At 40.6% G+C, this 24,849-nt stretch overlaps 1 protein-coding gene across 1 annotated transcript in view; it reads right to left on the reverse strand.

Annotated features, from left to right (window-relative positions):
• Positions 1-13,442: 13,442 nt before the first annotated feature.
• Positions 13,443-24,849, reverse strand: part of CPNE4 (copine 4) — a 900,265-nt gene continuing 888,858 nt past the window's right edge. The window contains exon 16 of the mRNA XM_063922365.1: positions 13,443-22,520. Within this exon, the coding sequence (XP_063778435.1) occupies positions 22,389-22,520 (132 nt within the window). The 3' untranslated portion in view covers positions 13,443-22,388. The remainder of the gene's footprint in view (positions 22,521-24,849) is intronic.

Raw genomic sequence — 24,849 nt, forward strand, 5'->3', positions numbered from 1 at the left:
CCAGATATTCCCCCACAGTGCCACATATGCCCCCTCAGTGCCTGCTCCCCCCAGTGCCAGATATTCCCCCACAGTGCCAGGTATATGCCCCCAGTGCCAGATATTCCCCCACAGTGCCACATATGCCCCCTCAGTGCCTGCTCTTCCCAGTGCCAGATATTCCCCCACAGTGCCAGGTATATGCCCCCAGTCCCAGATATTCCCCCACAGTGCCAGGTACATGCCCCCAGTGCCAAATATACCCCCCCAGTGCCACATATGCCCCCAGTGCCAGATATTCCCCCACAGTGCCACATATGCCCCCTCAGTGCCTGCTCCCCTCAGTGCCAGATATTCCCCCACAGTGCCAGGTATATGCCCCCAGTGCCAGATATTCCCCCACAGTGCCACATATGCTCCCTCAGTGCCTGCTCCCCCCAGTGCCAGATATTCCCCCACAGTGCCAGGTATATGCCCCCAGTGCCAGATATTCCCCCACAGTGCCAGGTACATGCCCCCCCAGTGCCAGCTATTCCCCCACAGTGCCAGATATGCCCTCCTCAGTGCCTGCTCCCCCCCCCCCCCCGCTCCTTTGTGTTGGAGGGACACGGAGCGCACAGCGCGCGCCTCTCCCGTGTCCCTCCTGGCTCTCCGGCCGGTCTAATATAGGAAGTGCCGGTTCGTGAGCCAATCAGAGCTCACGAACAGCACTTCCTTTATTAGACCGGCCGGAGAGCCAGGAGGGACACGGGAGAGGCGCGCGCTGTGCCCTCCGTGTCCCTCCAACACAGCAGCGGAGGGAAGGAGACCGCAGATTGACATGTGGACACTCGTCCGCATGTCAATCTGTGCTAAGTCAGTGGCGCCCCCGCAGCCCCTCGCCCACAAGCCACCGCGAGGACTGCGGGGGCAGTAGTTACGCCACTGGACCAGAGGAGGAGCAGCACCAGCGGTGGCTGGAGACTGAGGGCAGCAGCGGTCGGGAATCAGGAGCGGGGGTGGTATTATTATTATTATTTTTTTGTAAGCAGCGCAACTCTACTGGGGGCACAAATGGGAGCACAGCTCTACTGGGGGCACAAACGGGGGCACAACTCTACTGGGGGCACAAACAGGGGCACAACTGTACAGGGGGCATAACTGACCACGCCCCTTTATGAAGCCAAGCCCCTATTTTCGCCCAGGGCGCCACGAGGGCTAGAACCGGCCCTGCCACTGCTCATATTGTGACAGTGGCCCAGCCACTTGCAACTTTGTTTTCACTGACACAGTAGCATTGGACAGGCCACTGGCACCCCCAAGAACTCATCTACTGAAATACTATGTGCTGCTGCAAACATTCTGAGCTTATTGGCTGCAGGTCCAGCCTGACAGATATCTACAACATTTAATATTGCCTTCTGCTAATTATATATCTACTATAGTTGAAATATCATATGGTTGGTTTTGATATCCTATTTATGCCAGCTGAGTCATGGATTAATTTGTTATTTTTAATTTCATTGCTGTTAATAAAATACAATGAAACAAAGTTTAATCTAACGTTACCAACTTCTCATAGCAGTGTGTTACTGTAAGAGGCAGGACTATGCATCAGCTCATTATGGTCCAGTAAGTGGTATAAAGGTGCAGGTACTATTAAGTAAGAAATCCATAGCAGTCACCGAATAGAGTGTCTGACTTATTGAGCACTCATAGTAGTGCAGAGCAATGGTAAGTTTCATAAAAAAAGCATTGGTTCTTCAAATGTAAAGCAGTGCAAAGGAAATGCCACTACAGTAAGTGATTGTTTTCTTTGCTGTAGAAAATAAATAAAAACAGGGATAAAACTGATATTAACAGATTTAATTGTATTCAGAAAATCCATAAGCGGCTGATGCCATGTCATGTCAATAAGAGTGAAAAACCCCATGAATAAGGAAGAAGGTGAAAAACTGCTCAAATATTTAACAAAGACTCGGATGCAAACTATTGTCTTAGGTTTGAGAGGTCGTACTGTACTTCAGGAGATTGACTGATAAATTGTAGATAAGAAGTTTTATTGCAATTTACATAGTTTAATGTCACACTGTACTCTGAAATTAAAGCATAGAACAAAATAAACAATTTGAGATAAAAAATGAATCAGAGAATAACTTTAACAAAATCAAATCTCAATGAAGTAGCCACCTCTTACAGACAGAACCGTAGGACACGCATGTGGCATTCTTTCTGCACTGGATATATTGTTCAGGAAGTTCCTTCCAACAGTGTTGCAGAAGTGCCTATAAATGTGCTGCACTTGAAGGTTGCTTTGCTTCCATCCTTCTTCAAGTTCATCCCAACCAGCACAATGGGGGTAAAGCCTGTAGACTGTGCTGGCCATTCCATAATTTAAAGCTTACCATCTTTCCCTTGAATGTAGCTCTGACACAGCCTTGAGGTATGTTTTGGGTCATTATGTTGATGTTGGAAGAACACTTAAACAACTAGGCGCAGACCAGAGTGTATTGTATGGGGTTGCAAAATGCTGTGGTAGCCCTTTTGGTTCAGGATACCATGAGCTCAGGATCCAACAAAAGAGCTCCAGACCATCAACGCTCTTCTACATGTTTGACATTTGGGGCCGGATTCAAATCTTATCCTGTGGCAGCCACTAGATGGTACTCAAATGGAGCTATTCACGATTGTGCCCAGCACTTTGGTCGGGTTTAGCTGCTTTATGTGGCTAAACCCGAACTCTATGGGCGCGATCAGCACGATAACGGGACTTAATTGAATATCGCCCCCACGATCTCCCATCACTTTAAATGGGAGATCCGGTGTGATAATCAATTGAATTCTGTCCTTGGTGTCACAGGGGTTTATTTACTTAAAGGCAGCTTGTAAAAGCCGGACATTTAAAAGGTAAATGCTTTTAATTTCAAAACTTAAACAATAAACCCCACATACTGAGGAACCATACTTTTGCCTACTTGACGTTATGAAGCAAAGATTTAAAATTTTGATTTAACAGTCCATAAGATCATCTACCAGTCATCAGTAGTCCACTTGTGGTTCTTCATATCAAGGCAAGGCTCTTTCTCATTACTACAAAAGAGCTCTAATGCACCCTACACACTGGGCGACAACACTGCAAGATATGAACGATCTCGTTCATTATTGAATGAGATAACGTTCATATCTGTCAGTGTGGAGGCACCAGCGATGAACAATGCACGGCCCCGCGCTCGTTCATCGCTGATGCCCCGTCGGTTGTGCATGCAGTCCAATATGGACGAGATCGTCCATATTTGCCTGCACATCTATGGAGCCGGGTGATGGGGGGAGTGAAGAAACTTCACTCCCCCTGTCACTGCCCCCCCCCCCCCCCCCCGCCGCCGGGTCGCGTCTGCCATATCGGCGGTCGGGCTCGGCGGCACATCGCCGAGTCTGTAGGACCCATAAGTGCTTAACCCATTAGCTGTTCCCTACAAAAGGCCCTTGTTATAAATTTAAAATTTACATTCTTAGTTCAACCTCCATCAGTGTACCACTTACCTTTGATTTCACTGGAATAGCTTACATTTCAATTAGAAATGGGAAAAAAGGGGGTGTTGCATAACTTTTAGGTGTCACTGTTGTTCAGAGTCCATATAGAAAAATAAAAAAAGTTGGATTGTTGTATTCAAACTGAAAAAAAAAATAAAAAAAATCACCATTTTAAATATTTAAACTAAACCAACAGTACCAGCATAATTGTGTGGTATAATAATGTTCTAGATCTAGAGGGTCCTCTTTAGCTGTAACAAAATAATATAATTTCAGAAAAAATCTCTCATTTGAAGTTCATAATGATAAACAGAAATGTACAAAAAATTGTATTTATCTAAGTGTAAATGCAATGGACAATCAATCAGATATATAAAGTGATTAAAAATATGTCATCCACTTGACACAGGCGTGTACTTGGGTTCTAATGCTCACACTTGCCCCTTTCAGTGTCCATGCCATGAAAAAACCCAACACACAGCATAGTAGTTTATTAGTTAGAATCAGTTCCCCACAACCCTCACACTAGGAGCCATGACCCCTAAATCCTTTAGAGATATGGAGTATACTATACTCATTTAGGGAGGCATCAATTGTTTACCAAGATGACCACGAATTGGTCTTCTACGCATGCACAGCTCCATGTTGCCACTGCGTTAAAGTGCTACAGTGGGACATGTTTCACTTAGCTCCTATAGACCCTAAGATTCCTGTTACAGCTGCATACCATTACCGCTTGTATATGCACCGCTACCCTCACACATCACCGGTTGGTGCTAAGTATGTTCGTCTCAAGCTCTGCTCCATCATCCAGATACTGAGTGTGTGTACTACCACTTTCAGAGTTGCAACTGGGGAAATCCCTGGGTCTAGCAAGCCGGCAAATTATAAGGTGTGAACCTGACACTGGTAAAGACCAGGGTCGGGAATCCCAGACTGCTTTCAGACATAAAAAAATCCCAGGCTGATTCACATGCAAAAAATCGAGCAGCATGGGTGGTGTATTGGTTAGCATTACTGTCTCACAGCACTGAGGTCATGAGTTCAGTTCTAACCATGGCCATAACTGTGTGGAGTTTGCATATTCTACCCGTGCTTGCGTAGGTTTCCTCTGGGTACTTTGGTTTCCTCCCACAACCCAAAAATATACTGGTAGATTAATGGTCTCCAAACAAAAATTAACCCTAGCGTGAATGTGTGTGCATGTACATGTGTTAGGGAATTTAGATTGTAAGCTCCACTGGGGCAGGGACTGATGTTAATGGCCAAATATTATCTGTAAGTAGGGGTGTGTAGCCACAAAAAGTGTGCTCAGTGGAGCTCAGTGACCCAGAGGACACATGGGGAATACTTTATCACTGGCTGCCTGGAGTAACATAGTAACATAGGAGATGAGGTTGAAAAAAGACAAAATGTCCATTGAGTTCAACCTGTATTATAATTCTTACACTACTCAGTATATAATTAGTTAACTATAATGACCCAGATTAAGTTATGTTTATAGGTCTAAATAACAGCTACAATTCATGCTTTTTCTAACATTCTCTTCCTTTAAATGCTATATCCTTGGATATTTTGTTCAGCTAGGAATTTATCTAATCCTTTTTTAAACATATTAACTGAGTCCGCCATTACTATCGTCTCTGGTAGAGAATTCCAATTTTTTTCTGCCCTTACTGTGAAGAACCCTATTCTTCATTCTGTTTGAAACTGTCTCTCCTCCAACTTCAGAGGGTGTCCACATGTCCTGTGTAGAGCCTTTTTGATAAATCGCCTGATAGATCCTTGTATTGTCCCTTTATATATTTGTAAATATTAATAATGTCTCCTCTTAGAAGCTTCTTTTCGAGTGTAAACATATCTAACCAATACCCCTTTTCCACTAAAAGCAATGGTCGCAGCCGTGTCGCCTGACACGGCTGCGACCCGTGCTACAGCCCCTTTTGAACAGCGCTCACCAACCCAGCATATTGCCGGGGATGGTGACACTACTACTGACGCGGCAGGGGCGGCGCTGGGAGATCACATGGTCTCCTAGCACCGCCCTCCCTATACACTGTGAACGGGAGCCGTGCCGCCTCGACATGGCACCCGTTCACACTAGACAGCTAGCCGGGTTGAACACGTGTTCAACCCGGCTAGCTACCCGGGTAGGATTCCCGGATCATTTGATCTGGGAATTTGCCGGGGAACCCTTTTCCACTAGGGCAAAACACGGGTAAATGCGCGCCCCCGCGCATTTACCCGTGTTTCTAAGTATTAGTGGAAAAGGGGTACTAATAAACCTTTCCTCATAGTCCAGTGCCTCTAACCCCTTGATCAGTTTGGTGGCTCACCTCTGAACCCATTCAAGTTCCAAGATATCTTTTTTATAGTGCGGTGCCCAGAACTGTACACAATATTCAAGGTGTGGCTGTACCAATGATTTATACAGTGGCAGGATTACACTCTCATCCCCGTTTTATGCATCCTAATACCTTATTTGCTTTTGTTGCTGCACTTTGACATTGAGATCTGCTACTAAGTCTATTATCAGTGAGCAACCGCCCCCCCCAAAAAAAAATCTTTTTCCACTACTGTTTCCCCTACAGTTTCCCCATTTAATTTATAGGCTGCCTGATTGTTCTTAGTACAAAGTTCATAACTTTACATTTTTCTATATTGAAACTCATTCTCCATTTGTCTGCCTAAACTTCCAGTTTAAATAAATCATTCTGTGGAGACTCAACATCCATGTCTGAATTAATTCCTCTACACAGTTTAGTATCATCTGCAAAAATTGACGCTGTGCTTTCCAGACCCACTTCTAGGTCATTATTAAATATGTTAAACAGTAATGGCCCAAGTACTGACCCTTGCAGTATTCCACTGAGCACTGAGGCCCAGTCAGAAAACATCCCATTAGCCAACACACACGGTTTCCTGTTATCCAGCCAATTACTTACCCAAGTATAGATAGTGTCTCCTAAACCAAGCTCTCTTAATTTGAATATCAGTCTCTTATGTGGCACTGAGTCAAAGGCTTTAGCAATATCTAAATAGACCACGTCCACTGCGTTTTCCTGGTCAAGATAATCGCTCACTTTCTCATAGAACTAATTAAGTTATTTTGACATGACCTGTCCCTCACAAAAACATGCTGATTCCTTTTAATAACCTTGGAGTTATCCAAGTACTCTTGTATGCTATCCCTTATTATACCTTTCAGTAATTTCCCCACTATAGATGTCAAACTTACTGGTCTATAGTTACCGGGATGAGTTTTAATTCCCTTTTTAAATATTGAGACTACCTCTGCTATACACCAGTCCTTCAGTATTAATCCTGATGTAATTGAATCATAGAAAATCAAATATAAGGGCCTTGCTAAGTTCCATAAAAACCTTTGGGTGCAGTCCATCTGGACCAGGAGATTTGTTTATCATAATTTAACTTAGTCTCTCTTTTGTCAGTAATTTATGCAGAGGTCTGTGCCTACTTTCCGAGCAGCAGTTGTGAGTGCTGTCTCCCAGCCCCAACAAACACTACAAGCCTTCTATGAATCCCAGCTAAGCAGATCTATGTTCCATCCTGGTAGGGCACATTGTGGCCAGCAACATAGATAGAGTTGCACAGGATGATTGCTTACTGTAATAGGCATATATGTCTGACGCTGGGACGTTTGGCTCCACATTGTTGCTAATTGAAATGGCTTCTAGGACTGAAATCCATAGAATTTAGAACTACTCAGAGGTAGGGGGTGTGTGCCGGGCCATTTATCGGGTTTTGTGTTTTGTTTTGGATCTGTATCTCCTTTGTGTTTTGGATTTGTATTGATTTTTCCAAAATGGCCATTTTTGGAAAAAATTATAAAAACAGCTAAAATAACAGAAATTGTGGGGGTGCTTTTGTTCCTACAGTATTATTAAACCTGAATAACATTAATTTCCACTCATTTCCAGACTATTCTGAACACCTTACAGCCCACAATATTGTTTGCATCCAGTTTAGGCCAAAAGGTTGCACAGAGGTAGCTGGACAGAGAAGCAGCAGCCCTTGGATGTATATACTGGGAGGACAAAATATTTAAAAAAAAGAATGTATTTAAAAAAATGCATTAGGCAAGGCTCAAGATGATTAAGGCAAAGAAGAATAAAAAAAGACAATATTTTAGATTTAATTTATTTTATTTTTATTTAAATTTATTTCAAGTTAATTTATTTTATTTTATTTTATTTATTTATTTAGGATCAAATTCTTAATTTCCTAAAAGATATCTTCGATATGCAGAAAGTTCGGTATATAAGTGTGGAGTTTATTTCTATTCATTAAATTTAAATTTGGCTAATTTATCATTATTATTAATAATATCAATCTGAATTAATCACAATGTGGTGATAAGAATTATGAAAATAATAAGTTATAACATAAGAATATGAGCTACGGACACCACACCATGAAATGGACAGAGTACGTCTGGATGTATTCTGGGAGGATATAGCACAAACTATATTAAAAATTTTTATTTTATTTTGGATGGACTGCCAGAACACCCCTAGACGGATGGAGCTGCTGCAGTCCCTGGATGTATACTGGGATAACACAGCACAAAAAATGTATTTAAATCAAAATATATATATTACTTTTTTATATCACATACTGCGGATACAGTGTCGCACAAATAACTAAAAAATATGTGGACATATTTTTTATATCATACACCGGTGGCTACAGTGTCACACAAATTAATCGAATATATATAATAATTACACACTGCACTTGACTACACCGACAGTGTTGCACAATACGTTTATGAGTAGGAAATAATATACTGCGGGTTGACCGGCAGTGTCACAGTACTTATGAAAATAAAATAAAAATTGTATAGTACACTGTGGTACAGCACAAACAAAAAAAAATATTTTTTTTAAATGATTATAATTTTAGGCTTTTTTGTTTTTAGCTTTTATTACTTTAATTTTACACTCGGGCGGAGCCCCTAGATGGACGGACAGAGTACCCCTTAATGAATGGAGCAGCCCCTTGATGGAGGGACACAGCAGCAACATCTGGATGTATACTGGGGTACAGCACAAAATAGAATTAAATATATATATATATATATATATATATATTTTAACACACTGGGGCAGAGCCCCTGGATGGATGGACAGAGCACCCCTTAATGGATGGAGCAGGCCCTTGATGGACTAACAGCAGCAGTCTCTGGATGTACAGTATACTGAGGTACAGCACAAAGTAGAATTAAAAAAATATTTTTACTAATTTTTTTTAACACTGGGGCAAAGCCCCTGGATGGACTGACAGAGCACCACTTAATGGATGGTGCAACTCCTTGATGGACCAACAGCAGCAGTCTCTGGATGTATACTGGGGTACCGCACAAAATAGAATTATTATTATTATTATTATTTTATTAACACTGGGGCAAAGCCCCTGGATGGACTGAAAGAGAGCACCCACTTGAGGACACAGCATCCCTTGTATGAGTACACAACAGCCCCTTAGGTGACACAGCTGCCCCAAATGTGAGCCCAAGGCAGTCCCTTAGATGTCACAGCAGTCCCTTAGATAGATGTCACAACAGCACCTTCGATAGGATGCGGTCAATTTACCTACAATCGGGCTCACATTTAGGGGCTGCTGTGTTAACTAAGGAGCTGTTGTGTCCTCATACAAGGGCTGCTGTGCCCTCAAGGGCCTGCTCTGTCTGTCAAGGGGGTGCTCTCTTTCAGTCTAGAGCGAACATGGCACCGATCACCGGGACTTATATAAAATCCAAAACCCGTGAGAATTCAACAGCGGGATGATGACGTTTTGCTTCGTCTTGGGATCCGAGGAAGTAGGGAAGTCCCGAGCTGGACTCTGATCCCGGCTTGTATCGGGAACCGAACCCGCTCATCTCTACTCAGAGGTTATTTATTTGACATACAGTAACTTTTGAGCCCTGTTATATTGTATCTCTATAAACATATGAAATGATATTATAAAATGACACTCTGTGATCACTGAGTTTAGTGTTTGTTTATATTCATTTGTACCTTGATTGCAGATTTTTATGCATTTTATAGTATACATAGATGTACTCCCTCTTAATTGGTAGGTTCAAGGCTATTTAGCCAGCAGCTGTTTGCTTCTGGGTGTTTCAGCATTCAATATTCTTTTCTCTTTTTTTATTCATTTGTCATAATACAATTATGTTTTATATATTTCCCTACTATAGCTGGCTTATTCAAGTGATCATTTTTTTTCAGTGTAATTGATAGTACTAAAAAGAAATAGTAAAAAAAATGGTCAGTTTAAATATATAATGATTTTTATGCTTTATGAACAATGGGGGTCATTCCGAGTTGTTCGCTCGCAAGCTGCTTTTAGCAGCTTTGCACACGCTAAGCCGCCGCCTACTGGGAGTGAATCTTAGCTTATCAAAATTGCGAACGAAAGATTAGCAGAATTGCGAATAGACACTTCTTAGCAGTTTCTGAGTAGCTCCAAACTTACTCGGCATCTGCGATCAGTTCAGTGCTTGTCGTTCCTGGTTTGACGTCACAAACACACCCAGCGTTCGGCCAGACACTCCTCCGTTTCTCCAGCCACTCCCGCGTTTTTCCCAGAAACGGTAGCGTTTTTTCGCACACACCCATAAAACGGCCAGTTTCCGCCCAGAAACACCCACTTCCTGTCAATCACATTACGATCACCAGAACGAAGAAAAAACCTCGTAATGCCGTGAGTAAAATACCTAACTGCATAGCAAATTTACTTGGCGCAGTCACACTGCGGACATTGCGCATGCGCATTAGCGACTATTCGCTCCGTTGCGACAAAAATATAACGAGCAAACAACTCATAATGACCACCAATGATGGGAATGGTGATCCAGCAACAAGCAGCCCTCTCAGTTTGCATATTATTTGCATTTTGTGTCATAGGAATGCAGCATGCCCAGTTCTTACATGTGCAGCTATTGTCTGGAGAAACATTTTAAGTCAGTTTTGTTAAACAGAAACTATCAAATCAATAAATAGATCTATAAATACATACACATAATTCTGAGTAATATTACTTTTCTACTGCTCATCGGTGTTTTGACCTGCTTAGAAACACTGCAACTCTACACCACCTGTTACATGCTGCGAATTCCATTGTCATACTTACAGCAATAATCTGAAGCTGAACATACTGTAGATGTGGCAATCTCACCAGCCAGTATAGACCATCAAATGATCATCAAAGTTTTAAACTCTTTATTAATGTATGTGATATTCCACTGTTTCTAGAGGGTAAATGTTTAAGTTGGCAGCTGTCATGATCCTGGCGTTCAGGATGCCGATGCTGGAATCCCAACAGCTGGCAATACCGGCAGCCGGAATACCTGCCAAACAGGACTATTCCCACTCGTGGGTGTCCACAACACCCATAGAGTGAGAATATAACCTGTGGCGAGCCCACAAGGGAACTCTTTGTGCTCGCCCCGCAGCTGGCATACCGGCAGCCAGGATGCCGTTGTCGGTATATTGACAGCAGGCAACCCGGCCAATGGTAAATCATACCGAACCCTTCTAGAGTAGCTGTGTGGATGATAAAAGAAACACCAACGCACAAATGTGTGTATATTTTATATATCTATTAAATATATATTGGTAGGAGATCAGGATAAGGGTGCCCTCTCCTTGGGTAGATGGGCACCTCCAAACACACAGCACCCAGGAAAACAGCACACCAGTCCAGGTTTTTCGTGCAATCTGGCCGTGGCTAGTTTTATTGTGCAGTACAAAAGTAAAACATATAAATAAATTCTAGCCTGTCTTGGCACCAACTAAACATCATAGATACCATCTCTCAAAGTGATAGGAGTCCGGACCTAATGCCCCTACCACAAACACAGGCATATATGCACAGTACTTACAGTCAGTAAATCACAGTGTCTCAAAACAGGCCTGTTTCCCCAGGGAGGAAGACCCTGAGCCAAGCCCTGACACAACTTATATCAGCCTCTTACAGGTGCAGCCACTTATAAGTCTGCTCTTAGGCTGAAGGCCTCAAAACCCGAAATGGGTGGAGTCCTTCGTTCTCTATAACACCCATACCCCCAGGACCCCTTAACTGACTTCTAGTAAAAGGCCAAACTCTAATCAAGTGTGTTTAGCAGAAACAGACATTTCCTGGGGGTTTAAAATACATAAACCAGAAACCAGGGACAAACATACCTGCCGTTTATCATTTCACCAGTGCTTCTATCACAATATTTAAATGTAATAGACATACCACTCTTGGGTGTGCAGTTGCGTTCTGATATATACATGCCACGGTGTGGCTTTTGATGCATGAGACTGAAGGCCAAGTGCATTCTACTACCCAAGGCGTGCGTATATGAGAACATAACAGCACACCTAAGAGTGGTATATCTTTCATAAAATGGCCCCTGTTGTGACGAAATAGGATGAAACAGAATAGGAGGAAAAAATAGTACAGAATAGGCTGTTTAATTTGAATTATTTTTTTAATGAATAAACATTTAACTGGATAACTGTAAGTAAATAAACTAGTTTACATTTTTTCTGGCAGAAATGTGTATGTCTGTCAGTGAGGCAGGAATGTCCCACTGTCAGTGAGGCAGTGATGTGCCATGGTCAATGAGGCAGTGATATGCTGCTTTCAGTGAGGCAGTGATGTGCCGCTGTCAGTGAGGCAGTGATGTGCTGCTGTCAGTGTGGTGGTGATGTGCTGCTGTCAGTGAGACGGTGATGTGCTGCTGTCAGCGAGATGGTGCTGTGCTACTGTCAGTGAGGCAGTGCTGTGCTGCTGTCACTGAAGTGGTGAGGTGCTGCTGTTAATGAGCCAGGAATGTACTGCTGTCAGCGAGGCCATTTTGGGCTGGTCTTTCACAGAAAGTTTGGTAATTCTAAGGATTGCATAGACAGCACTCACATATCTGACATGCACCATCTTGGTGACCCCACAGGTGAACAACATTTTTCATTATGAGAAAGTGTACTATACTAATTGGTCTATTTTTGTTTGTTTGCTTGTTTGTTTGTTACCCCTGATGAAGTCTTATCAGCATTGATTATTGAGAGGAAACGCATTGGGAGTTTTTTTCCTGATATGATGACTGCTGAAAAATCTGCATGGATTAACATCTCTTGTAAGGTTACATATGCAAGTATATGGACTCTGTGGACAGCACTGTTATCAGATAAGCTCCTTTTTAATATACTGTATGTATGCACATCACATGTTTTTGGGTTTTTCTTTTTTTGTACACATTGCACTATATCTTATCTTCTGGGTTTTTCCCCCTCAATTTCTGAATTTATACCATTTGTTTTGGAATATGTGTGTTCCATTGGAGGAAGTATATTGAAAGGACCATATGAATTGTATCAGATAAAGCTGATTTTTGTTTATATTGGTAAGGGGCCAATTAAATTTTTTTGTTTCTTTGGTATAATTTCAGTTATTCACTGGATCACAACATTTTATGAATAAGTTGGCTGCCACCTTGAGGATGATGGAAGAAAGTGCACTCTTAAATACATTTTTTTATTAGATTTTGATGTATAAAATAAAAAGTTACCTACTGTATAGGGGAGTTTCATTTGTGTTAGCTGAAACCCCCCCAAGGACATCACAAAGATTGGGTACCTTTCTCGGACAATACCTTTGAACACATGGATTTCATAATAATTTCACTAAACTCCTATAAAATGTTGTTTTTCCATTAAAGATTAAAAAAATACAGAAAATAACAATATTGATGCTTAAACATCCCGCAGTGACTTTATGTAAGCATGGCTCATCCCCTTTATGAACTACACTAATTATACTAAACTCTCTCTTGATGACACCTTATGAAGTGACTTTTATTGAATGTATTTTTTCTAATACATTTCAAAAATAATACTACAGTACGTAAAACATTAAGTTAAGAAAGACATCACACAAGCAGCTTAACAGGTGCTTCATTTATTCATAAAATCCAACAATGTAAAATTATTGTAAATCTTTGTCACAGTATTATATCACCCCCAAAATTGCACAGTATCTTCAAATGTGCTTTTATAGCCACCCCATTGAAATTAAGATTCTTTACGTAGTTTTTCAAAAAGAATAGAAAAAAAGTCAGCCAGAGATCACATTGTATAATAGAATTTTTAAATATATTCATACTATGTTTTCTTTTACTTTTTATGTTTTATTTACAAGAAATAACAGGCAGTTCAATATCCTCACAAAAATATTCCATGCCAAAGTTCATCAAGGTATTGTTTCATGCAAAACTGGATCATAACCACATAAAAGGATACAAATTAGTTGCTCACTTAACTTGACAACAGACTGCAGTACATTCAAAGTAATCCTATGCTGTATTAAAGGTTTTGAGAAACTCGAAGGGCCAATTTAAGCCTTGAAAAAAACTGTAAACTCACTGGCCCTAATTCTTGTCCAAAATAGTTTCAAGGTGCAATTCAAAGTCACTTTTATACATTTAATTATCGTTACCTTATAATATCTCTTATATCTCTCTTTCATTTGGAAATTCAATGCACTCATCTAAAAGACAAATTTAAGCTATTACCAACATGCTAAGAAATTAAAACGGATTTGTTGTTTTATTTTTTTTATTTTTTTGGGGGTGTTTTTTTTTGCATGCGGGGCTTTCATTTCATATATTTGCGCTGGTTTTCTAAGTGACTTACAACTGACTTAAATGCAAAATGATAACTGAACTGACTTCACAAGCTGTACACTTGGAGCAGTAGATATATTGCACAACCCACATCATCTATCTATCCTTTATGATTTTTAATGTTGCAGGCCATTTAATAAAAGACCAAACTAAGACAGCTTTGGCTGACTGTGGGCCTGATTCAGATTTGTATGCAAAGTTGCAAACCCAATAATTTACACACAATCCGATGTTTGGGGAACTGCGCATGATCAGGGCAAATGCAGGATTTCTGGAGGGGGATATCCAAATGTTTGCCAGACCATGAAGGATGCATAATTAGTATGTACAAGCTATAGTCTGCCCCAAAGTGCAGTTTTTGTCATACAGTATTTCAGACATACGTAGGCCGAAAGATCAAGGTAAACCACTTTCCAAATTCTCTCTCTGGTGCGATGATTGAGCACTCAGATCCACAGACACACACAGCAGACTTGGTAGGAAAATGTGCCACTGGGCATGTGTAGCAGCTCCAATGCACCCTTTATGCTGCATGTAGTGGCTGCTGGCCAGACTGTGGGGAAGGAGGGTTTCCATGCAACTGGAATTCCCCCCCTGCGCATTTGCCTGTGGATGATTGCTCGCAGTTCCCCCTTAGCCGCAGCAGGATTGCTCGCAACATTAAAATATTTGCTATATGGTTTTGCACAGCCGCTTCCTTGCAGTTGTGCAATAAGAACCATATCAGAATCAAGCCCAGTATGTACATTACAGTCAGTTGTGAGCAAGCATGATGCAATAACAATACATTTATATGCTGTGCATACTACATGTGTTATGGTTCTCTATGTAGCGGTACAGGCGTATGCAACCTATGGTTCACCAGGTGTGGTAAAGTTGTTCCAAGACAATTGGAGAGCCACGGTGTATCAAGTCCTGCTTCAGTTACTCAGACAGTGGTAGTGTTCTGCTCATTACTTATCTTATGTACCAGTACTCACAATCCATGTACACTGAATATTCTTCAATCAGGGATCTCTCGCTTTCAATACCCCTGTTTTTTCATCTTATTTTTAAATGTATCCCCATAATGTACAGAGCTATGGAACTTGTGAGCTCTATTCATGGGATAATAGTAACAATTAAACAGCACTAACAAAAAGGTTTTGCCAATTAACAATAAAACACACACACTGTATTTGACGATATTTGACTACAGTTTCTATATGCATAGCACAAAGAGGCTAATTCTGAGTCACACAGATCTGTTCATGGACGTAAATGGTGAATGTTTGCATACAGCGCATGTGCATTAGATACGGTACTTTACACATATGGGGAAGGGAAGACAACGTTTCTGATGGATCTCTTGCACCTAGCATGGGGCTGGTGCAAGTGGCGATTCTAATGATAACTGGTTATGGTGGCACTGGTTTCTGCTTGCACACGCACGTTTCCCCACATTAGTTGAACAGATTATCATATTAGGATAAAGTAGTAAATCAGGCTTCTGCAGCTGCCCACAAGTACAGCCACTCTGATTGTGACTCAGAATCAGCCCCATAGCGCTATCCAGGTGCATGTTGGATAGAAAAACTCAGCATGCCCTGACGTTTAAGACTGCTTTTTCACAATAAAAATGTATTGCTTTTTCAATGCTATTAAATATATATATATAAATATGTACAAATTCTAAAATTAACTGTAGTAAAAAAAAAAACTGTGAATGGGATAATTGGTTTAATTGAATTATATTCCCAGATTTACAGGCGAAATTACAAATATTTTTCTCCTGTCTGCATACTCAATAGTTTCAAATAAATAAAGGTGCTGCCAAAAGTAAGTATTAATGCTCCTTATGCAAATGTTGTGGATCTCACAAAACTAAACTTTTCATATCAAAGGGCAAATGAATATGCCACATCCTAAATCATATATAGGCTATTTGGCTCCCAACCAAATTGACCCTATCGTTCATGTATGTACATGAACATGTGGCAGGGAATATAGATTGCAAGCTCCACTGGGTCAGGGACTGATGTGAATGCCCAAATATTCTCTCTGTAAAGCGCTGTGGAATATGTGTGCGCTATAAAAATAACTGGTAATAAATAATAATAAATAAATACAATTTTTACTATTTTTGTCTTTTTACAGGTTACAAGGCAGGATTTACTGACATATCAACAATGCCAGCAGTATGGAAAGGCTATAAATAAATGAAAACAGATAAAGCAGGTTCTGAACACACAATGCACATTGCTTGTGAGCTTAACTGTACATTTAAATAATACACACTACTTATAACACTAATGTTTTCTTTCAAAGGACAGCCCCAAAATAATTAAGCATCTAACTCACCGCGAGTTGCAGCAGTGGATATTTTAGAACAGGAACACTTCATTATTGCACCAGTGTGGGGACAGCTGTCCCCACGAACAGTAACACTAGCAGTGTTAATAACCACTTCAGAACCGACATCTGTGATTTGAGGTGACGCATGCACATTGCTGCCGGTTAGTGATGGATTTACCGCTATGCGACCAAAGTGGTCTCTTAAGGCCTTGCGGGTCCCTGGGCCCACCGATAGGGCTAAATCTTGGCAGTCAGGAGCACTGTTTCTGGAGCTGACACCGCAATGCTCTAATGAAAAAAATGAAAATAAAGTAAAGCACTGGGAGTTCCTGGCAACAAGGGCTGCTGGGAGCTGTAGTTTATTTTCAGTTTGATCAATGTAGTGCCGTGCATACTGGTGCTTCATGGGGGCCCGCGTGCACCACACACACTGCACCCATTATAAATGCGCCATGTTCTGATGGAGACTCTGTACCTAGCATGTGACAGGTGCAGTGTTAATGGTGTGTCTGATGGTAGCATCTAAAGTCGCACCAAGCAGAATTGTTGGGCGTCCCAGTCCTTGCACATTTAGACACATGTTTGTACACCTGGCGAAGGGCTTATGTAGCATTAGCATAAAGTCACAGACACAACTATGGTATAAGACATTTAAGCAGTCACACCGGAATGTGACTCAGAATCAGCCACTAAATGTGAGTGTAAACTAAACCTTAGTACTGCACTTATTTGAAGACCAACCAAACTTTAAATAATATAGTCCATTGAATTCACTAACTAGCTATTATCATAAAACCTACCCTGTATTCACACCACCTAACTCTTCTGATGCATTTATAGCCCATTTATATCTATCAGATTTTCCGGAGGAAAAAAAAAGAATCTAAATATATAGAAAAAGTTAAATACCCATCACTTTCAGGAAATACATAGCTTCCTCTCAGGTGGAAGTTTCTAGATTTAGAATCACATTATAGAAACTATTGTACTGTACTGTATTATCACAAGGTTTGGTTCTTTGTAAGACCAATCGGTAATACAGCCATTTGTACAAAATCTATCTCTACACATAGAAAAGTGCTTGCAGATTCGTACCCATTATTGTCAGTCATCAGCTCGTCCTCTGCATAGTTCACCGCAAGAAATAATAGTACACTTAGCTAACATAGAAATCTGCAGCAATAGAGTAGAAAAAGCCTGAAATAGTGCAATATTAATATGACACATAAAAATTCAGCATGTCAAAGTATAGGAAATACAAGACACAAAGCGCTATATGCAGTTTTACATCACATGTAATAATTATAGTCTTAGGATTGGCTGACATCTTGTAAGTCTCTAAAGATAAGGAAGGTGGTAGCTCCATTCTGGGATTGTAAAATCACTTTATTAAAATGACCATTTAATCTGAGTTTTTACCTCCGTGTAGTGGTAGGAATGACTTTGTGGTCCATTTAATATAGTGGGAACAAAATAAACCCACATAATATATTAACGCTGTTCAGGAGTTATAAATCAAATAGGAAATTGATGAGTTGGCAAGGGTCTATTAAGGTTCAGCTACAAGAATCGGCCCATAAAATGATGGCTACAGCAAACACATTAGTGAGCTACAGGAGTAACTGAAGTACTATATCAGATTCCATTGAGGAATGCTCTTGCTAAAATACAGCAACTCACATCAAGATGTACAGTAGCCTACTACTAAAGAATTCTCACATGAAGGCAGAGTGAGGGAAGCAAGGTTTCGCCAGCCTGTATCTAATCACTTTTGGGGACATTCTATAAAAGAGCAGAAATGGAAATGTTACCTTTCTTTGTCTTTAGGAATGTTGTCAGAAGTCCATATACTGTACTTAGAGGTTAGACCCCCATTTTTTACTACCAGTTTCTTTCTTCTTATGCTAATGAGCAAATCATGAGGTGGTTCAGTTAACACCGACAAAAATCATCCCTTTTATACACCTAATGTAGGCGTTTGTATGTACTTTTTTCCAACAGAATATGTACGCTCCATATTAAAAAATTTAAAAATGATGACATCTGAAGAGAATAAAGAACAACACCAAAATATAGGACAAAAAGTACATTTTACACTCTAAGGCCAATATTCAGTTAGCTGCAGTCATTTACAGAGAGTTTTTTGGAGTTTGCTGAATATTAGGCATTCCATCAGGCCCCCTAATAATGAATGGGCCCATTACTAAAAATATGCAGAAACTAGCATTAGTAATAATGAATAGTCTCCTTAGTATCTTACAACACCATACCTCCCGTGTATAGGACAGTGTCCCACTGGTAAGGGAAAGGTTGGGGGAGCACTTCATCACCACTGCTCTGCACAGAACAGCAGGTGAATCCTAAATAGATGCTGTGTGCACATGCATGACATCTAAACAGAACAGGGCGGTGCTCCTAGGGGCAGCCCAGCAGCTTTTGGTATGCTAGGGGTGCCCCAAGAGTGTCATAACCAGGGGGATGTGCCGCAAGGCCAGGCCATTCTACCCAAAGCCACGCCCACCCCTCTAAGGCCACACCCCTTTTTAGAGCAACAATTTGTTGGAAGGTATGCAACACCGTAATTTGGGTAATGTGATATGCAAATAAAGGTGTATTTCCATTTTTCACACAGAAACATTGATATACTAAAACTATTTTATATCCAAGTATAGTGTTTCACAGCTTCAGGAGTCCCAAGTACTAGCACCTGATGTCATGGTGTGTTTGACTATACTCATTGTTAATGGTGGGACTACAGTACAGATTAGTAAAAGCTGCAGCATGATAGTTTCTTCATCACTAATGTGTCATAATAAGTACCATTTCCTGAGTCTCATGTTTAGGGACAAATAAACACTCTGGGGTAAATTTACTATACCGCGCTTTACAAAGCTTTCGCGTCTTCAGTGGTTTTGTCTGCTGGATTTAAAGTTGCAATAATGTTAATTACAAATTATGCCTGGTTGTGCATTTAAAATGCTTGCCCTTTAAATACAGCAACCGAAACCACTGAAGACATGGCAACTTTGAAAAGTACTAAATTTACCCCTATTCAGCTTGTACCGTATATCAGGTTACCCGATGTAGATCTATGCCATGTATTCCAGAGTGGGTAAAGGTCAGGGGACGGATGCAGTGTACATTCTAAAAAGCGGTGACTGGAGAAACGCTATGCAGTCACAGCGTGGGCGTTCAGCATGTAAGATAGTCACAATGTCAACACCATTAGGTTGACATTGATGATGCCGATATGGTTAACATCATAAATGCCAACACCTGCAAAATGTTGACAATGGAAATGTCAATATTGTCATAATGTCGACATTTCCAGGAGGCTTAGGGGGCTATTGTTGTTGTAAAGTTAGGGTCTGGGTTAGCGTTAGGGTCAAAATTAGACATGATCAATGTCGTCATTACGATAATGTCAACACACCCATGGTGATGAATGTCAACATTGTGACCGAGGAATATACTGTATATACCACAATAAGAAAAACTATGCATTGCTTAGGGTAATGACATGTAACTGGGCTACTGGGTCATTGCTTTGTAGCATGGTCTATGGAGCATATCAACCAAGCAGTAAATCTTCAATATTTACAATATAAATCTATTTAAAGATATTTTATAAAACAGCAGTAAACAAGCATTCAGGCTACTGACATCTTCATCCTGTGCTATCCGTATTTGTCTTGTGCTGAAAGTCAGTTGATAAACATATAATACAATTGCCTATGTGCTACAATGTGCTTTTTAAGTCTTTCCAAAGAAAGCAATGTTCAGTACAATGATATGAAACAGGGGTGTACCGGAGGGAGAACAGCGATCACACAATGTCCACCGACCACAGAGTCGCCACAATGGATGTCACTTGTGACCCGAGCTATACACAGATTATCATTTATCATTTCTAATGATTATTTTGTCCAAATACATAGACGGATGTGCAGTTATGACACCATTCGCTGACAATATTGTGCAGGTTACAGTTGGAAACTCTGCTTTAACTGTCAGTTTGCATAGTCACAATTCACCTCTTGGTACAGTAGATATAACTAGCCACATAATGATTCTGGTAAGAACAGCTCTGCACTCTACACTCTGCACTCTGCAGCTCTGTTGTATTATATACAACATTATACTCTTTCAGGTGCCACTAGTCTGTGCATGTACAAAAATATGCATGGGGGGATTTTGGTGGTGGGTGTAAAGCAAGTCTAGAATCTTCTATGCAAATAGATTACATGGAATGATATACTCCATATAGGAAAAAAATCTAAATATTAAAAATAACAAGGGCATACCCATTGCTTGGTCAGATATGTGCAATTTAAAATCACTCTTTGCGAGCAGTTGCTTTCGGTTGTCTATCTCATAGAAGAGAGCTGTATGTTTCCAGAACAATGGCTGCATTCGCTGACCTTCCTGAAGTATGTCAAGTCTAGTTGCATTGATGTATAATGATACAATGAGCAAATGACATACAAGTATGCATTTCACCAGGTAGTAGTAATAATATAAATAATAATAGTATTCAGAGTATTAATCAGAATAATAACAACAATGTCAACAATAAGATAAATAATTGTATATTTTTTGTAATCTTAACATAAAACAGCTTCTAGAAGATAATAGCTAGAATCTGATTGGTTGCTATTGGCAACCTTTTCTGCGCTTGTGGTATATCTACAATACAGGTACAGGCATCTTTTACTTCCTGCAGCACCACTGATCCCCACTGGGTAACAGCTAGCCGCAGCACTTAGCAGCCCTAAAGACAAACAGGGTCTTCTACAGATTGGAGGAAAATGGGGTTACAGCATGGGCTACATGGGGCCCAAGGGTTCGCTTGCAAATGAAACAGCTGCAACTTCTATTGTAGTGTCACTTGATGCCATCAGGCACTTAAAAAGTAAATGCAAATTTTGCTGGTCCTAGACGCTAAATTGGACATACAATGGGCGGGATGTAATGAAGTAATATAGAAGGCATGTACAAGTCAATCATGTACAAGCATGGTTTAGCCTTGTACGATTGCGCAATTAAAAAAAGTCCTAATTTGGCCAGCATCCTACACAGCCGCAGAGCTTGGACTTCATTACATCCTCCCACTATGTTTCCGATTCCTTGGTATGTTAGCTAGATTAATATATATATATAATAATGTGGGTTTTCCAACATGCCAATTGTTGATTTTTTTGTATTATATGGAAGTAGCGTTGTATGTACTTAAATACAGTTTAGTAATTATAGTTGTTTAATAAATAAAATATAAATATATTAAGTCATATTATTATTATGCGTATAATCTATTAAAAATCCAGAATGTCTCGACTTGCTTTTTAGAAAGTTTCAAAACCAAAATACCCCTTTTTTATTTGTTAATTGTCTACAAAATTTTAAGTAGGACCCTAGTAACAAGAGGTAACTAACTAGTCACTATAAAATTTGAATTTTTATCACACATGCAAAATACCAAAACCATGCACCGGCCATTTAAAAAGGTCAAAAACATTTTTCTGATTTGTTTCCCATCAGATAAAACCATGTAGTTGGCTATGAACTTTCAATATATATTTCAAAATGTTTTAAAGTGTAAATATGATAAGAAATTTAGCAAAATTTCAACAAATCTGTATAAAAAACCAGAACTAGTTAACTCTTTCAAGACGACATGCTGTAATTATTATTTTTTGTTCCCATAAAAAGTCTTTAACATTATAACTGATATTCAGATCCAAGCCTCAAGCTTTACATGCAAGAAAATAATATATTGGTAAGTTAAAAATCACTAAAACGTGCTATATATATATTATGTATGATAATGATTATTATTGTTATTTTGAGACTTTGTAAAAGTGTGCAGAGAAGTTCAAGGTCCTAGTGTTCTGGAAGACTCGTATTCCGACGTGCATTTTGGTTTGATCCCTTTGCCATTATAAAAGTCCACCACTTGGTTTGGAACTTCAGCCAGGACACTTTTTGCAAGAGCAGCTGGAGAGGCCTGCAGGAGATACAATACATGAGAATCATTAATTATTCTGGTATTATGGGGGAGATGTAAGTATCAAGCCTCCTAAAGAGTGGAGAAGTGGACATGTGGATGGGTTGCCCATGGCAACCAATATGCTTCTAGCAGGGATGTATTAAATAAATTCTCTAAAATGATAGGTAGAATCTGATTGGTTGCTATGGACAACTTCTACACTTGTCCACTCTTTAGAAGGCTTGATACATCTACTTACGTATACAGTGTTGATGTATAGAAATAGGTGTTAATGTATCAAACCTCGGAGAGAAATAAAGCACTAACCAATCAGCTTTTAACTGCTATGTTACAGGCTGTGTTTTAAAAAAATGACAGAAACTGATTGGTTAGTACTATGAAATCTATTCATGAAGCAGTGAAAAGAGTGAAGAAACAGACCAGTGGAGAAGTTGCCCATGGCAACCAATCAGCATTTCCCTTACATTTATAGAATGTAATTGATAAAGGCTTCCTTCAAAGCTGATTGGTTACTATGGTCAACTTCTCCACTGGTTCGTTTCTCCGCTCTTTTCACTGCTCATGATTAGACCTCCATATCTGTCTCCACTTTATCTCTATCCAAGCTTTGATACATCTCCTGCATAGTCTGATGAGCTCTTTGTACTAGCAAGGCAAGAGAAAATGTAACTATAGGGAATGTACAGCATAATGGCATATTAATAGTATTTATAGTGAAGGATCCAAGTATTACAGGTATGCCCCTGGTCATATTTGCAACTGGCAATGTCCCTTGGTCAAAGGTTTGGTATCTGGACTATAGACTGACAATTTATTGGTCAACAGTTAATAAGTCGACCACAAGTGTTTGACATGCATTTGGTCAACAGGTTCAAAAGGTTGACAGATTTAACATGACAATGGTCAACACTTTTTTCACATTTTCTCAACATTTGCTTGATTCACTATTCACATGAACATCTATTGGGAATAGTAACCTTGCCAGAAACGTGTACTTGTTTGTATGGCCACATAACATGAGCTATACAGGAAAATGTGTCGACCATTTGTGTGTTGACCATTGTTATGTTAACCGTTTGAACATGTCAAGTGAATGCATGTTGACTATTTGGTATTAAGACAGAAGGTGGTCCTTGTGCAGTCTCCGTCCGTGCCCCCTTCTCTCTAGCCAACAATGTAGTAGACTCTGTCAGCACTATAATCATTAGGAGACCATAGCATGCTGGAGCGCATGCACAGGTCAACGCAGAAATGTTGTGGGGACTATTATCCCAGTGATTGTCTTGCATATGCGCAAAACCCCAGAATAATGACCATTGCAACATTTTCCCCAGTGATTTGTGCCAATGCAGGACTCTGTGGGGTGAGAATTTAAGAAATGGGTGCAGAGTGTGTGAGGTTGGCCTCCCCTGGACCCAGGGGCCCATGTATAGCACACACCTTGCACCCATCATTGATACGCCACTGAGAGGGCCAGTTGTGTGCTTCCATGTTGCACTTTGGTGGATATGTGTGTTTCTAGATGCTCTCTGAATAATGTTGAAATAAGCTGCAAACACACTGACAAATCTGCTACAGTTCCTGTGCCCACTCATTCTTATGAATAATTTAAATAGCTATATGGATAGGGATGTAGATATCACTTTCTGACATCTACAATATTGCAGATCCAGTAAGGCTATTAAGGCTAAAGGGCCCTACACATTGGCTGATCCGCCGCTGAGCTGCCCGACGGCGGATATGGCCGACGGGCGACCCTGGCGGCAGAGGGGCAGTGACGGGGGGAGTGAAGTATATTCACTCCCCTATTTGAGTACCAGCCAATCAGCTCCTAACTGCCATGTCACAGGCTGTGTTTGAAAAATGAGGAGCTGATTGGCTGGTACTTTTTCTCCGTCCACTTTATCTCCATTCACGGCTTAGTAAATAGACCCCTTAATTAGGCAACATCATTATTAAGCCTAGCTATCTTTACATACAGGGCCGGCGACAGGGAGGCTTAAAGGGGACACCTGTGCCGGGCCTCAAGGATCAGAGGGGCCCCAAGGATAAACCACTTAGTGCTCAGCAGGAATCTGAGCCCTTTTGTCCAAATAGAGCAGCCAGCTGTAGGCGGTGTGGGCGCAGCCTCAGAGTGACAGGAGCCTCTCACACACAGTGGCTGTGTGGCGTGAGTGTTTGTTCGCATTTCCAGCTCCAGCTCTCTGCAGGCAGTTATGAGACATGACTGTAGCTCCACTGGCCAGGATTCCCGTGCCCTGCGCTGGCCTCTTCTCGCGTGGTCTGCTGTGCAGTGTTCGGGTCTGGATACTGGGGAATGCAGCGC

The sequence above is a fragment of the Pseudophryne corroboree genome, chromosome 5, assembly GCF_028390025.1.
Source record: "Pseudophryne corroboree isolate aPseCor3 chromosome 5, aPseCor3.hap2, whole genome shotgun sequence".
NCBI lineage: Eukaryota > Metazoa > Chordata > Amphibia > Anura > Myobatrachidae > Pseudophryne > Pseudophryne corroboree.